The sequence below is a fragment of the Podarcis tiliguerta genome (assembly GCF_965153285.1).
Source record: "Podarcis tiliguerta genome assembly, chromosome: Z".
NCBI classification, from domain to species: domain Eukaryota; kingdom Metazoa; phylum Chordata; class Lepidosauria; order Squamata; family Lacertidae; genus Podarcis; species Podarcis tiliguerta.
This window is the reverse complement of record NC_139553.1, coordinates 1,412,093-1,429,802: the sequence shown is the minus strand read 5'-3', so window position 1 is coordinate 1,429,802 and position 17,710 is coordinate 1,412,093. Positions and strand designations below refer to the sequence as shown.

The following is a 17,710-nucleotide window of genomic DNA, read 5'->3' as shown; positions in this document are numbered from 1 at the left end:
GTGCTCTTTGACCTCTGAACCCTTTGATCCATGCCCAGCAGGTGGCCTCTGACCCCCTCCTGTGCCTCTTCCCCCTCTTCCGCCAGTCAGCTAACCTTGATGTACAGACACCTCACTGATCCTACACAGGTGATGCCCGAAATACTTATCGCTGACAGCTGCTGCTCACTAACAGAGCAACAAACCTCTCTCAGGCCCCAGACAAAAGTGGAAAAGGTATTGGTCGGGTGTGTGTATGCTGCTGTTCAGGGCTGCTTCCACTGCTGAACCATCAGGCAATGTCAAGACACAGAAATTCTCCTAAAAGGGAGTTTCGGCTCCCATCCACTGTGTTTTTTTTTAGACCACAATAAATTCAGCTGGGCTGCCACTGGCACATTTGTGATGAGGATATCTGAAGCTATATAGCACACAGGTCAGGTTATATGCAGCTGTCTTAAACAGGGCCAGAACCTTGGTCCACAAAGTCCCGCGCCCTTTACTCTTTTGGCAGAAGGTCTCCAAGAAAAGATGTTCTCAGTTAAAGCCTCTTAGAGAGCAGATGCTGGGACCTTCTGTGCACAAAGAATGTTATGGCCACTTTCTGCAGATGATGACATTCTCTGAAGTCCATTTCTAGCATAAATGCTACTGTCAAGATGCTGATTTTGTAACCCAAAATAGCTGGAGTCCATTCCTATCTTTCAAGTCCAGTCAACAGCATCCTCTGGAAGGAGAACATTTCTGTGGCTTGACCTTCAATAGCTTCCTTGCCAAAAAGTCCGAGCCTAAATGTTTTCTCAAGTCTGGGCTGGTGGTAGATACAAACACTCACACATGACAAATGACATGTCATATGACATGCATGCAGAACCATGTGTGCTTAATTCTGTCCATTTTAAAAAGCATATGCTGTTAGGTCGGCCTCTCCATCTGGCCCAGGGAAAATCTGAAAGGCACCTGGAAAAAAGTTCTGTATCTCAAACTCAACAGGTGTGGTCTTGAGAGACCATGTGGATGCTGGTCCAAGCTCCTTCAAGGAATGGCAAGATAAATATTTGATTGAAAATGGCTGCTGAACACAAAGAACATTAAAAAGGTTCAGTTTTGGCCAGCAAAACTTACAGAGAGGTAATTCTGTGTGAGATGATCCGATTCTGTTATCTACCAGCTATTTATCAGTGCTAAACACTTATTATTTCCTAATATGAATTCAATTAGTGCAGTAAAGGGGTGTTCCATTATTCATGCAACAGAATTCAACCTTGCTTATAAGCAGCGGCTTATAAGCTTCCCTTCTCCTTTGAAGTTGCTTTACGGATGGCTAAATGGGAGTCATATAGAATGACTGACTAGGTGATGATAGAAACCTTGGAAAATACGGAGTTGTGCAAAGCTCCACATATTCCACTCTGGGGGAAGTGGGTTTGTAAATCAAAAACAGGCTCTTGGACTAAAAACAGAGATTACTTTATCTCACCAGAGAGCCTTCCAGTCACAGCAAATTAGATGTAACAACCTATGGATGTGTTTTGATATTTTAACCCTCAAATATACTCTTGTCTGCTTGCATTAGCAGGTTAACTGCTGCTTCTACAGTGGTCCCAAACGATTCTGAGCACTAAACTGAAGTCTACCTATATTTCCAACACAGATGGATATATAGATAGTGGCAGACAGCAAACGGTCTGGATAAAAGTGAGCCAAAGAACTCTCTCCATGCTCCTTTTAGGAGGAAATGGGGGAGGACTGGAGTAAGAGTTCTCAGATTCTGAGCAGTATTACCAATAAACACAGAAAGCAGAATACAGTAAGCAAAACAACTCAACTACGAGTTACATAGAACACCAAACTTTTAAGTTCAGGAAAAACAGAACTGGGGATATGAGAATAGTTTATAAAATTGTCAACCATGCAGAGTGAAGAGAGAGGAACTGTTCCACTCTGTGAAAGTAAAAGGACTTTTTTGAAACAAGTTGTGGAAATGGAGAAGATTGAGGTGCTTCATGCAAATCACTGACCTAAATGGCCACGGGATTTGCCATGGCCACTGAGCCCAGGAACGTGCTTTATGCCAAGTCAAACTATTTGTTCATCTGGCCAACTGCTGCCAGGTCTGACTGGCAGAAGCTCTCCAGGATCTTAGGTAGTGAGGTGGCTTATCTGCCACTTGCCACCTGATCCTTTTGATTTGGAGATGCTGGGGATCCAAGCTGGGATCGTCTCCACACAGAGCATGTGATCTTCTCTGAACTATGGCCTGTTCCTAAGCAATGCCACAACATTATTAGATGAACACAAAGAGAATACATTCCCACCATGGCAACTAGGCATGCAGCCTCCTTGTTTAGAACTGACCCCCTCTTCCCCCCTCTCTAATCACCAGGGGGTGGGGTGGGGTGGGTCTCTTCATATTGTCTTGCTGGGGAGCTTCTAGGGGAAAATCTGATTGGCTGCTGTTGGTAGCCAATCAGAGAGAACAAGATGGATCTTGGTCACCCCATGGGGCGTTTTTATTTATTTATTTATTTAGCTTTAGGGCTCATGTGAAACACCACCATGCTCATGTTCTTTTCATGAAATAACAGCCCTGAAACACGTTGCACGCCACTTGATGAACTTTTCTAAAGCAAAACAAAGGGAAGCTTGGAAACTATGGACCAGTTAATGCTAAGCCAAACCCTGGTTTAGTGTGAATGCATGGGCTCATGGTCCTCTCCCGGTCCTCCTGCTGCTGTGCCACAGTGACTTAAGCCATGGTTTAGCTTAGTGTGTTGTTCAAACCACAGTTTGAACAGTAAGCCATAGGTCTAGACTTGGCTGCAGTTCACTGTTTGCCTGGAGCAAGACAAATCACAAACCTCAGTTCAGATGCCCTCAGTGGCCCAACAGCAGGACCAGAGAAAGAGCAAAGAAGCAACAATTTCCTCTCTGGGAGACCATGCATTTGCTTTAAACCATGGCTTGGTTTAATGTAAAATTCGTCTATGAATGCCTCTTCGAACTCAGCAAAGAGAGGGCAAGAGAACCACTAGGGATAGCCTGCATATAAAGCAGCAAACTTTGGAGAAAGAACGTTGTTTTGAAGTCCACCACTAGGACAGCGAGAGATTTTTACCTCACTGTAAGCTGACTTAAGGGCAGGATGCCTAGTGATCAGCACACACACTGAACATGGGAGACTGAAGCCGCTGCTCTCTAGATTTGCCACAGCAACACATTCATTTTGCACAGTGTGCTCAAGTCCTACACACAGCTAAGTACATGGAGGTGGGTGAGGGGACTACATGCTATTTACAAGTATCTGTAAAGACTCACAAATGTGGCTTGGGAAAGGTGATTTCCATCACTGAAAATGGGGAAGGAAAGAATCGCAAATAAATACTGTGAATTGCAAGAACGGTTGGGGAGGGTTGCATGTTATGGAGCCTGCATGACATTCCTTACTTTTAAGTCATCCCCGTGGGACAGAGAAAGAGCACTCAAGCAACACTCTACACCATTAAAGTCAGGGCCAGAAAATGATTCCATTGGTGCCCTGTTTCCCAACTCATTGCCTTCTCATTATGTTTTCTGAATCCCAAGCAATCCTAAAACTGTTCGTGGATTCAAGGATAGTTTTAAAGCGGGAATTAAAAACTATTATTTCAGCAGGCATTCCTTAGTTGATATTGTTCTGGATTTTCTCTTCTTTACTTTTCTGTTTTTACTACTGTTAGTTTGTGTTTTGAAGGTAATTCATCTTTTTATGTTAAGATACTGTAAGCTGTCTTGAGCTGACATTTTGCCGAGCAAGGAAGGATGCAAATTTTAATATAAACAAACAAACAAACAAACAAACATAAAGGAGGTAGGCCTCAGCTCTAGCCTATGCAAAGAACAGAAGAATGGGGAGATGAGATGAGCGTTGTATGCTACTTTGGCAGCACAAGTTCCTTGCTGCAGTTCTGAATTTAGGTTTTGCAATTCTCTATCTGTATAGCCCAGACAACACCAAAATAGTATTGCTGCAATGTCTGAAAGATGATTTATTCCAAATAACCGTGCTGATATTTCTTCCTGCCAATCAATTGCACTGTATCCAAATATTATGGTTATTCCTGTTCAGCTCCATCAGTATTTTGAGCACCTGGAACGGAGAGATCTAAGGGTCGCCATTACACAAGCTCAGTGAAATGAACTGCCCCAGATGGATCACAATCCACGTATTAATGTTGCTCAGAATATTAGGGAGTCTTTGTACTAGTGCTAGAGTATCTGTCACATTTCTTAGTACACCTTTTAGGTGTACATGGAGCTAAAAGGTAAACATATTTTACCATTATTGTCAGAATTCAGAACAAAATATAGTCACAGTGCACTTACTGTCCACTAAGAGCAGGTATGTCATGTAAAGGAACAGCAAAATTAATTGGTATTATTATTATTATTATTATTATTATTATTATTATTATTATTTACTTATACCCCGCCCATCTGGCTGGGTTTCCCTAGCCACTCTGGGGGCTTCCAACAGGAGATTAAAAATACATTAAAACATCAGTCATTAAGAAACTTCCCTAAACAGGTCTACCTTCAGATGTCTTCTAAACGTCAGGCAGTTATTTATTCCTTTGACATCTGATGGGAGGGCGTTCCATCATTTTTTACTGTAATAACTTGGAAAAACATTTTAAATTTAATGGCTCTAAGTAAGGATGTTCTTGTGAATTTTCTTCCTGCTGTGGAAAGTGTAAACCAGATCAATACATTAAGTTTATTTGTTTATTTCCATAACTATGAATCTTTCGCTGACTGTTTTCGGTTTTCTGACTAATGTTCAGTAAGAAACTAAATGTCTCATAGACTTTTTTGCTGGAATTCTATGGTAGTTGGTAAATAAAAATAGGAAAACAATCTGTTTGTAGGTGGAGGGGCAACATTTTTTAAAGCTATCGTTTTTATAGTGCCACACATGTGCATGGCATTTTTCAAATTATAAAATGACAGATTTCCACCCTGAGGGGCTTTTGGCCTAGAATGAGATGGGGAACAGGACCTTGCCAGTGGCCCAGATCCCTGTCTCCCCCACAAACATGGTCCAACTGATAGGTGGGTGGAACCACCCACCTGTCAATCACCTGACATCATAAGGCGTTCCAAAGGGGTCACTGTAACCATGACTTATAGAGCAACCTCTGAACACCTGCTTTCAGCGCCAACCAGCTGATTGGCACTTGAAGTGTGCCATCACAGAGACTCATTTAAACCGCCTATCAGCTGATAGCTGGTTTCATGGAGCCTCTTTACAGGTTATGCGGACGGAAAAATAGCCTTGAAAGCAAACCATTTCCCCTTCTGTGGTGAAAGCATTTGTATTCAAACAGCTTTAAAGACAAACTGCTTTTTCTGTGTAAAAATGGAGCATTTCTTCCTTTTCACAGGCAGCAGCTTGTATTCAAAGTGCTGGAGGAGGCACAAACAGCTTCCCCCAGGCCCCCTGGCTGCACCAGGCAAATTCGGAATTTGATTGTTGAGATTTCAGCTGCACAGAGCTCTTTTCAAGCCCCAACAGTCAGCTGATCCTTGAAGCTTGCAGAAAGCCCTGTGCTGCATTTTGTCTCAAACCCTGGAAATCAGCTAATACAGTGGTACCTCGGTTTACGAATGTAATCCGTTCCGGAAGTCTGTTCTTAGACTAAAACCATTCTTAAACTGAGGCGCGCTTTCCCTAATGAGGCCTCCACCGCCAGTGCCCGTTCCATCGTTCGGCTTCTGTTCTTAGATCAAGGTAAAGTTCGCAAACCAGGACACTACGTCTGGTTTTGTGGAGTACTTAAACTGAATAGTTAGTAAACAGGGCTGTTCTTAGGTACCACTGTAGTTGGGGTTTCAAGGTGCCTTGCAAATGGCTTTGCTGATAACATCTAGCAACTGATTGGCAGTCCTGCCAAACTCTTTATGGGCCAGCTGCAACTTCACCTGCGCCCCCACCTGATGGGGCAAGTGACTGTAGCTTGACAATTATGGTCAGGCAGGCCTAATTAGTGCCATGGGATGGAGTTTCCCCACCCCTGACTAACGAGCAGGATAAAAGTGCTTTAAATAAAACAATGAAGAAAATAAAACCATGCAAGTCAAGATAGAAGTCATAAGAACCCATTACAGGAAATCAAGGCTGAACAGATGAACTTACTTCCACCAGGCTTAGGTGTACTCCTATGAGGTAGGGCATTGGAGCTCTGAAACAAAATAGAAACAACTGGTTTAGTCTGAGAGAGAAAAGTTAGGAAGCCAATTAGGATTATTGTCACATGGAATCTAACTGGAAATGGTGATGTTCATGCACACAAGTTTGTCACACTGTCCACACAATGTCATTATCAAAATACAAAACTGTACTCTCTCTCCCCACCCCTCTCTCCCGTCTTCTCCCCCCCCCCCATTCACATTTCAATTGTAGAAAATTCAGTAAGTAAAAATAACCCCGAAATACATCCAGCCACTGCTGGTGTGGAAGAACATCAATGCATTGGGGGGGGGGGAGGTTCGGTATGTCATGTGTATGCTGACATTTCAGTTGGCGGCCTCTGTCGCTACCCCCCTACGTTCCTCACCTGAGCACAATCCTCTTTTGCCTGGCATGTGTAAACTCTTAGGTGCCAGCTGCACATATGGAAACATCAGGTGTGAATTACCTCTTTGCAATATATCGGCTCTATCTGGAAGCACTCTAGATAATGGAAGCAGCTCTGTGCAGAAAAGCTCAGCATCATACTAATTCCTGTGTCTCCTGAAGCCCAGAGCTTAGGAGAGGCACCAGCAATTGCATAAAAATGGAATATGGCCCCACAGCCCTTAGAGGCCCCAGGAACTAAAGAGCGGATGTAAATAAGTTACAGGAAGTGACATCAGCAAGAATATCAACCAAAGCTCTCTTAGAAATCAGATGCTCACACGTGAAAACTCAAAGCACTATTCCAAGCCTAGCATCATATAAACACACAAAGCTGCCTTATGCCAAGGTCTGATCCCTTAACAGCAGAATTGTCTGCTTTGATGGCTTTGGCAGACTTTCCCCAGCTAATTCCTCCCTCAAAATACAGAGGAAGCCATGGGCTGACATATTAAACATTCAACTAAAACACAGATAACATAATACTAAACACTTAAGTAACAAGACATGGTGCTACAAGATAAATGGGATTCAGATAAAATCCAAGTGCAGACTTTTATCCCGTTCCCTGACCCTCCACTTTTTTTACATTCCTCAAGTCCTTACACAAGTAGCACAATTTTACATTTCTCTCCCCTGTGCCAGGAGATGCGACTAGTGCTCCAAAGGACGCCATAAGACAAGACCTTGAGAGCAGAGCCCAGGCAGGAGGATCCCTGGCGCAAGTCTTGTGGAAATGGAAAGTCCCCGTCTCAGCTTCCCATTCAGGGCCTTTGCATACAATGTTTGTGTTGCAGTAAAAGGGAACAGCCCAGCTAAACAGTCCAGCTAAAGAGCTACACAAATGCAAGAACGAGAGCATCCTCCCAGCAGAGCGAAGGTAGGGTTGCTCCTTCAGAAAGAGGCCATTTAGGGATGGTTGGCAACCAACAGGTTAGTGGACTTGCTTGGCATTATGCAATAGAATCTTAGCCTAGTCATCTCTCAGCCCAATTTTTTTTAAGTTGTTAGCAGAGTTTGTTAAAGCCCTGTAGGAAGGAAGCTGTTGTCTCTGAGTTTTTAATCCCCAAATTCACCCACAATGCCCCAAAGTGCATGTTGGGTCATTAAGTGTTCAGGTTAAGGAAAATGAACAGGCAGCCACCCACCACCTGGAACTGGGCAGAATCTCACACCCTAGGATATTTTTGCTTGACACTGTCTAATGTTTAAGAATCATAACTAGATAGTGCCTTTGAAATGTACTGTGTTCCAGGGCTAAAGCTACACCAGGTCAACCTAAACTCAAAGCAGCACACCATTTGTGTAGCCACATAAAACTCCTGTCTTCCCTGGGCCAGTGGCTGGCTAGGCTGCCAGCTCTGTTCCAGAAGTAGACATGGAGCCGAAATGTGTTCCTAATTAAGTAGATTCAGTAACAGGACAGCTTCAATGTCAAGAATACAAAATCTAAACCTCGGCAGGAAGTCTTAAGGCTGCAAATGTCTCATCTCGTGAACCTCGGAAAGGATAATGAAAAAGAGCAGGAAGAGTTCACAATTCCATAAAAAGTGGGGCCTCCGCTATGGCGTCCAGGAGAACAGCCTGTCAGAAGGGGGGGGGGGGGGAGAGTCGGATCTGTAAAACTTAATTAACTGCTTTGTATTGATCTGTCAGTCGTCCTCAATTAATCAAGGAATGCAACAGGGAGCACAAAATATTTAATACAAGTGTCAAAATCAAAAACATCTAAGATATTGCAAAGCACAAAGGGGCCGAGAAAGACAAGTGGAGAACGTAAGTGCAAAGAGAAGCTTGTCTCCACCTGCATAGAATGAGGCTCCCAAAGTCTGGTCTGCCTGTCACACTCATGTCCTGTCCACACACTGATGACTGCAGATGATGTGTGGGCATCAATCGGCCACCAAAGGTCAAAAGCAGCACAAAGTGGGCTCTTTTATCACGTCACGCACAATGGTTTCTGGTGGAGGCTATTCAGAAACCCAAAGAGGTAAGTAATCAAATAATGAGAAATGAAGTTGTATGTGAGCACACCAACCCCTGCACCTTGGTTAAGTTTTGGGAATAAGCAGACATCCTTCAGAATGCTCCACATATGAGAGTGACCAAGGCTAAGGCCACAGTCTACAAAAAGAAGAAAAAGACAATGCACAAGCAGTGCCGCACTCTTTCCTCTCCAGCCCTCTTGACCGGACAAGAGGAAGTGCTTCTCATGCAACACATACTTAACCTATGAACATTTTCATTGGCAAAGGAAGTTTTGGCGGCAGCAGGTCTATGTGGCTTTAAAACAGGGCAATGCGAAGACACAGGAGGTTAACTCGATGGGAACCCAGCAGCCCCAAAAGACAGGGGTGCAATCTCTTCAATTCATCTGTTTTTTGATAAATGGATGGCGGGGGCCAACATGAGGGATGATGTTTCTATGACCACCTGCAACAAGTCCCAGAGATTTGGATGTGTAGGCGAGCCCCACACTCACCAGCCCTACTGAAGAGGCTCCTCATGAGGCCGGAGGAACATCGCCGCCCGGCTGTGAGTGTGAAGGCCGCTCCCTGCAAGGCCCTTTCCACCTGGCCAGACTCACCAGCCCCACGAAAGAGGCTCCTGGGAGACCAGAGGGGCATCACTATGCCTGACAACAAATCCCAATTATTGGATTCTTTTGCGCTCTTTTTGTGCCTGCCAAACAGCCGTGTTATGCTTATGGTAATATTTTATTCTCTTGTTAATTATGCTGTTTTAAATGTGCATTTTATATTTGACTTCACTTAGCAATGTTTTCTTTTGAAATGATTTTTGTTGTTGTTAATTTTATATTAGCTATGTATTCTGTAGTTTACCTCCTTTGTAATGTTTTATTTTGAAATCTTTAAGATAATACTTTAATTACGTTGCTTTGACTGTATACGCTATATTTGACTTTCTTCAGATTGTTTTATTTATGTTTTATTGATTTAATATGCTGTAAACCGCTTTGAGATTTTTCTTAAAAATATAAAGCGGTATAGAAATTTAATAAATAAATAGGGTGCGCTGAGTCTATGAAGGCCTTTTGCAATTTCTGCGCTTTGAGGCTCAGCTGTTGGGAAGCAACAACAGGATCAGGCAACAGTCTGCAAGCCCTACTTGGGCACTTCCATAAGGCTCAGAAACAGGATACTGGGACTTGAGTCTGAGAAGGCAAATCTCTTATTATGTTGCTTACTATATGGCCCAACAGTCCAATGCAAGAGTGGCTAACATCTTCTTGAAGATGTTGATAGACTGAAACTCCCACTGTCCCTACCCATACTAGCTGTGGGTGAATAGAACTGCAGTCCCTCCAACTTACAGAGACCACAGCATAGCCATCTATGATCTAATGGCACTTATTTTAAGGGGGAAAGAGATGGGGGAGAGGAAACCCACACGATGTGGTTGTTGCAGCAACTTGAAGCTTGGTGTAGTGTTAGAACCTCAGGCAAGAGTCGCACAATGCTGGCACTGGGCATCCACGCCTCCTACCTCTCACCAGCTCCAGAGCTCCTCAGAGGTGATGAGCACAAATTAAAAACAAGGCTGTTTGTCAGCAGCCAAAACCCACTCCGGCCGAGTGGGGCAAAACACTATTTCTGCAATATACATAGTTATATAAGCAAGAACACAGCTTGGGCCTTTGGAAATGAAGAAATGCCCTGCATCCTGCCACCTCCCAACGAGAATGCTGTAACGGGAGAATGCTGATTAAATGCTGAAGAACCCAAGGAGTCAGTAAGCATGAATATGGATATTGTGGACTTAATGGCAACATATTGCCCCATTCATTGCAGCTGCATTTTTACAATTAGTTTAATTCATTTCCTCTGGCTAACTAGAGGCTGCGTTAACGACTCACCCTAGAGGTGGGCAGCTACTAATTGGAAAACTGGCAGCTGAAATTAAGGGAGATTTTAAGCCCAAATGCTACCAAGGAAAATATTGCTGTTTGGGACAAAAAGTATTTTTAAAAACTGACGCGAAGGGGAATCTGCAGCCACTCAGGGAAAGAAAAGACCAGCTCCAGTCATTAAAAAGGAAGAGTGTCACCAAAACCTGCCAGGTGCGCTTTCCACTACGCACTTCCTCATCTCCCGAACAGTTCTGCAAATTGACACATAACTGTTGGCATGTATGATCCACGAAAGACACACAGATGCTCTAGGTAAAATAATGTAAACCGCCCCCCCCCCAAGCTCTCCTGTACTATATTTGGGTCATAAGAGACTGGGCAGTGATGCCTGTGCAAACTTTTATAAGCATATATATATATATATATATGCAGGTTTTGGTGTCCTCGGGTGTCTTCCCGTGTAAAAGTTGGGGTGTCTAGGCGACGTTTCGACGAGGTCTCACTCGTCATCTTCAGGCTGGTGCTTTCGGCTTCTTGTTACTGGAACAGAGCAGGATCTCAGTGTTTGAGTTCCTATAAATACTGTTGAGGAGGTGTGGTGTATAGCCTCCAATGTTCTGGGCAGAGAGGAGGTTCCCAGGCTAGTGTGCCTTTTCTTCTTTTGTTCCTTAATTACTTGAGGGATATCTTGGGTGATTTCTTGAGTGATTTCCTGAATCCCACTTAGGTGGGTCATTAGGTGTGGATTAGTTGCTAAAGCCTTCGTGTCTTGAACTCTTGAACTTTGTGAAGAGTTTTTTTTTGAGAAGATGGCTGTACTGCACTTGGTTGTGCTCTGGCTTGGCTTCGTGTATAATTTGGCCACACGGGAAGGAAAAACTGGATAGCTTCCTCACACATCTCAACAGCCTACACCCCAAAATACAATTCACTATGGAAATAGAAGCCAACAACCAACTTCCCTTCCTTGACGTCCTAATCTACAAAAAACCTGATGGCTCCCTAGGACACACTATCTACCGGAAAAAAACACACACCAACCGCTACTTACATGCACAATCACACCACCACCCTGCACAAATAAACTCCGTAGCCAAGACTCTCATCTCCAGAACCAAACGCCTGGCTGACGAAGACCACTTGACAACTGAGTTACAGAATCTCTCAAATGTGTTAATTGCCAATGGATACCAGCAAAACAGGGTTACGAAGCTAATCCAAAAAGAAACACCCCCCAAAAACCAAGACACAGAAGAAAACAATGGCATAGCCCTCCTTCCTTATATCAAGGGCACTACAGATAAAATTAGCAAAATCCTCCATAAACACAATATCAAAACAGCCTTTTGCACCAACCAAAAAATAGCCAATATCCTCAGAAACCCCAAGGATAAAATTCAGTTGGAAAACCAAGGGGTCTATGAAATACCCTGCAAAGTCTGCCCAGCCACGTACATTGGACAAACAAACAGACGAATAAATGCACGGATCGCAGAACACAAGAATGCCGTCAAAAAAGAAGAAAAAACTTCCTCCCTTTTCCAACACATGAAAGAAACAGGACACGAAATTAATTTTGCAGATTCCAAATTGCTCTTTAACATGGAACATCACCACAAGAGAATAATCATGGAAGCCATCGAGATAGAGAAACACCCTCACAACATGAACAAGCGTGACGACACATCCCGCTTGCCAGACATCTGGAAATTAGCCCTCCCCACAAAATCTGACACCAGATCCAGAGGCACACAGAACGCCATCACCAATCAACCACACCAGACCCAAACCCAGACCCTCTCCACAGATAAATTACAGACACCATCCAGTAGCCAAACCAGGGTGGCACCTCCGGATGCTGCACCCCCCTGCAATCCCTACACAGATCTGGCTGGCACAGGCCACAAAACCACAGCTCGCCCCTATACACGAAGCCAAGCCAGAGCACAACCAAGTGCAGTACAGCCATCTTCTCAAAAAAAAACTCTTCACAAAGTTCAAGAGTTCAAGACACGAAGGCTTTAGCAACTAATCCACACCTAATGACCCACCTAAGTGGGATTCAGGAAATCACTCAAGAAATCACCCAAGATATCCCTCAAGTAATTAAGGAACAAAAGAAGAAAAGGCACACTAGCCTGGGAACCTCCTCTCTGCCCAGAACATTGGAGGCTATACACCACACCTCCTCAACAGTATTTATAGGAACTCAAACACTGAGATCCTGCTCTGTTCCAGTAACAAGAAGCCGAAAGCACCAGCCTGAAGATGACGAGTGAGACCTCGTCGAAACGTCGCCTAGACACCCCAACTTTTACACGGGAAGACACCCGAGGACACCAAAACCTGCATTCCTGTACCCGTGAAAATCTACGAAAGCATATATATATATATATATATAATCAGGTGAAAGCAACACAAATCTAGCTGGAAAACTCTCAATCACTTAAATTTCTCCTCTACCATCTGCTTCTGTTTTTGCTCTTTTCTTTCTCATGTCACAGCTGCAAAGAAAACAACCAAACACCAACTAAAGGTTAGCAATCTAAACCCAACACAAAGACAAAGGAAGAAATAATAAAGATCCAATTTGTGGGATCCAAACCTCCCCTCCCTCCCTCTGAAAGCCCAGGCGGGGGGAGGCGGGAGAGGGAGGCTCGCAGGTCGTGATTTCGTGCCCAAAAGCACCTTTCCAGCATTCACACCGTTTTTCAAAAATAGATGGAAGTTATTTTGGGGGAAATGTATTTATGGCACACAAATTGATTTATTCAGACAAGTATAGCGTGCTATTATCGCTCTAATTAAAGTTCACATCAGCCTACGGTAATCAGTTGTTGTGTCTGCAAAAGTGCAATTAGATTCTTCCTGGTAATTATAGGGTTTTTCTAGCTATGCTTCCAGTTTGCTTACTTGGCTCGTTCATTCCAGTGCCCCAACTTCAGCCGTTCTTCCCGTTCCCAGAAGCCTTCCTGGGACAGAAGAGCCACCACAGCAGGTCGGGTGCAGCGCTTGTACCCCATTTGCATGCACCTGCATTCTGAAAATGCTAGGCCTGCACTTTTGGCTTTGGTGGGGGGCCAAAGTGGACCTCGTCTCCTGACCCAGCATTGCTGCTCCTGTGTGCAACACACTAGCATCCTGAGAACTCCTAGCAGCAAGCAGCAAGACAAAGCTGGCAGTGACAGCCTCCCCCCATGTGTTAATTACAGACGGGCAGCCCATTATGCAGAGAAAGAACACCCGCTGGCCGTGCAAATGACTGGGAACTGGCCCTTCCTGCACCAGAGAGTGAAATGGGAGATTCATTCCTCCAGGAGATAATAGTTTCTAGATTCCATTCCGTGTCTCTTTGACATGGAGATGTACTTAACATTTAAATAATCCACAGAGGAACAAACCTCCTTGAAATTTACATGTTTCAGGCTGCTCACACTTCACTTAGAAGGCTAGTTATCCCTGCTGGTGCCTTACTCAGAAGGCATAGAGCTTATATACACACACACACACACACACACAGAGAGAGAGAGAGAGAGAGAGAGAGAGAGAGAGAGAGAGATTGCTTAAGAAAATGCATGAACCAGATAATAAAATTAGCAGCCAGATACCAATTTCATAGCATTTGTGGCTAATGATAGGGGCCACAGATTATTTAAAGCAATAAAGTTAAAACTTGTTTAGAATTCTATATCTCATCAGTGTGAAATTTCTGCTTGAATCATTGCTGGGTTTCCAACCTGCCCCTTTTCTCCAAAAGCAACCACAATCCGATGAAATACAAAACCACCCCATTATTCCCCCTTGTGGTTACTTTTTATTTTGAACTGGTCTCCAAAACAAGATGTGAGCACCACGCGAGGAGGCCTCACTCTGACTGCACTGGCTGCCAATGGCACAGACAGCACTGCATGCCGCTTCCAAAGTGGCTCATCTGCTCATCTGCTGTGGGAGTTGCCACAACTGAAGGGTGGTATGAAATTATTTTAAAATGGCAACTTGGTACTGTTATTCCACACTAAATATTGCCCCAAGGGGAAACTCTTTAGGAGCGTTCACCCCAAATATCACAATAATGTTTCAGAGATTCCAGCTGTTGGTGATGGCTTCTGCATGTTGGAAAAGCAAGGAAAGATGCCTACAAAATCAACAGGAGGTGTGGGCATTCTTCACAGGTGCCAGATCGGGGGAATCACTCCCCCTGCCCCACCTTGGCCTAGGGGGACAGAATAGGGCAATGCAGATACTTTATTTAAAATGTTTATGCATTTCCAAAGCTCAAGGCAACTTACAAAAAACTCCTCAGTAAAACCCAAACTGCCCACATAGCGCACATCTGATGTTGTCTGCCTGTGGAGCAGCCATGCAATTTCTCCATTATACGTGGACTGGCACCACCAGTAAGTATCTGAACCAGCCCCTTTGCAGAAGGCACTCATGTGCACTTTCCTGGGACCATTAGCTGGCTCCATGTTGGCATTCTTCTCATTAATTTATATATGAGCTAACAAATGTTCTTTACCAAACCTATCCAGCAAGGAAACAAGGCATCTTCCTCTTTTGCTCCAAGACCCCCGTGGGTCTGTGCCCGGGCTCAGCGGGACGCCAGCCTCCAGGTCAATCAGGTGCTCTTCAGAACCTGTAGGCCTCCTCTTTGCAAAGCCCGCTATTCCTGCCCCCGCCACTCCGCTCCTTAGAGGGAATTTAACAAGGTGCAGCACAAAGCTAACAGGATCGAGAGAAATGGGAGCAGCGTGAGGCTAGCTGGCAAATTGTAGGGATGTTGCCAATAGAGTGGGGGGAGCTGAACTTCAAAAGCTATTCTTAAAAAACGTGGCAGGTGTTTATTGGTAAATTTTAAGTTGCTGCCAAAGCAAGGAGCTTTATATGTTGCCTAATGCAGGCGAGGGGAGGGGAGCGAGAAACCATTATTTATTCTCTGCTGAGTAAATGTATGTAACTAACCAATATTTTTGCCAACAGGATACTGTAATCAAGGGGGAGAAATAGCTGGGTCCCCTAAAGTAATTATATTTTGCTGCAAGTCATTTTCTCTCAGAGGCCCAAAGCAGCAAACAGCAACTTTTCCTGAGCAGCTGGTGTGGCTGTCCCCAAACACACCGCAATACTAATGATCGTAGCGGCAAAGTTCAGCTAGTTTTAAATTTATTAAATTTATCAGCCACTTCCCACAGCCAAGGAAGATTCAAGTGACTTACATTTTATATAAATTTGGTATCCCTTTGTAAGGTTCTCAAACAAACATTCCAATGGCTGGTATCCACCAAACTCATAAACGAGGTTATGGCGGGACTTGACAAATTGACCATCTGTTCCGGGAGCAAGGATGTGTGGGTACGGGGGTAGTTCTTTGGGGTATATGTGGGGGGAGGGAGTCGCTGTTCTGGGTTTTGTGTTTTGAAAATGAATCTTATACAACAAAAACATCATCACTTAAAAACAAAGGTATCCTCCTCTCACCTACTGCAAGAACGAACACCAACTAGGTCACTAAAAGCCATAGCACTATTGTTGTTGAAATGCCTGGGGAAATAAATACGCCTTCCCCTGACTCCGAAAAGCGGACAGTGCTGAAGGCAGGTGAGCTTCCCTCCCTCCATAAACAAGAGGCTGCCACAGAGAGGGCCTGCTCCTTTGTCCCACCCTCCAGACATCTATTGGAAGGGAGACACAGAGAAAGGCCTCAGATGCCAATTTTAGGACCCATGTAGATTCATATGGGTGAAGGGGTTTCTCTTGAGGTGTTGGGGTTTTCCTGAATTCAGCCTGATACCACACAGAAAACATGCAAGAAAGAGTCACCCCATCACCCCTTGAGAGCTCAACACAGGAGGGAAAAATGTGTCCGTGACTTGAGGGCATCAAAGGTGTTCTTAAAATGGCACGTCTGTCTTCACCCAAGGACTGCAACTTGAGAGATGTGCAAAGGCACAGTCGGAGTCACTTGGCTATAGTTAGCAAGGGAACAAGAGGCACCTGAGGAGTGGAGGCTGAGATAATGGACACCAAGAATTTGAGCAAACTGCCACTGTGGAGAGAGGATGCTATATGCTATGGTGAAACAAGGAATGAAAAGGAGCAGGTTTCACCACACACTCTGCAAACATCCAATTTTTATTTAGTGCAAGACTATCTGAAAGTCACAATAAGAACAGGTGGGAATTAGCAAAGCAAAGCAACTTCTGAATTTGAGGAGAGGAACTCAAAATAAAGGAAAAAAAACCATATTGCTGATCTCCTCTCAACTCAAATGCAGACAGCGAGAGTATTCTATATGATTAAATTCCTTTATGAAAATATTCCATAGGAACATATGTTACAGCAAGTTACAAGTCCTGTACTATTAAATTAGGCCATGAAAAATCTGTATCTCTGGATCAGCCACTTAATATTTACACACACATGTTTTTGACACAGATTTGAACAGCTGCATTGTTAAAAAACCAAACAAGAAAACCCAAACCACTGAAATCTTTAGAAGTTCAGGCTCATAAGACGAAAGTTCAGTTTTAAATAAAAAGACACGTGCAGCCTTACCCGCAGTAGTCCAAGAGGTGTGGAGGAAGGACAGGAATGTAAACATGTTGCCAAAACATTGGGTAAAGCATAGCTGCAGAGCCATGGATGCAGGCGGTTAACTGAAAGGCAAAAAGAGAGAGCAGCATCAGCACATGCATGCACAAGAGGCAACACCATTCCCAACAATCTCCAAGGCAGAGACAACGCATCCTCTTGCAAGCTCCATCACCACCCACTGTCCAGAATGCAATGAAGGTGAAAAGGCACGTCAAGGGTTAAGACCTGACTGTATGGGCTGACCTTTGTCAGAAGGAGTTTATGGACATCGACATCATCATCATCATCATCAAAAACATGTTTTTATTTCCCATACCTTCAGTGTCTCTGTTTCAAATTGTAGGACATTTCATACAGGTCAATTACAGCCAATTTGAGACATTTTTGTTGTAGACAATGCGGGGGTTTAGCGGGAAAGAGAAAGGGGGAGGAGAGGGGAAAAGAGAGAAAGAGAGAAAGAGAGGGAGGGAGGGAGGGAGGGAGGGAGGGAGGAAGGAAGGAAGGGAGGGAGGTTGGGGAGACAGTAAACTTTCATTCTTCGCAGAGTATATGAGTGGTGCTTGGTAGATAGGTATCTTATTTTTGCTGGCGGAGAGAGAGATCAGAGGGCC

At 44.1% G+C, this 17,710-nt stretch overlaps 1 protein-coding gene across 9 annotated transcripts in view; it reads right to left on the bottom strand.

Moving 5' to 3' along the window:
- The window catches only part of DENND1A (DENN domain containing 1A), a 264,250-nt gene that overhangs the window by 83,425 nt on the left and 163,115 nt on the right, over positions 1–17,710 (bottom strand). For all 9 annotated transcript variants that reach the window (XM_083422935.1, XM_083422939.1, XM_083422937.1 and 6 more), the window contains 2 exons: positions 17,061–17,161; positions 6,155–6,200 (listed from right to left, as the gene is read on the bottom strand). In XM_083422935.1, coding sequence (XP_083279061.1) covers positions 6,155–6,200; positions 17,061–17,161 — 147 coding nt within the window. The remainder of the gene's footprint in view (positions 1–6,154; positions 6,201–17,060; positions 17,162–17,710) is intronic.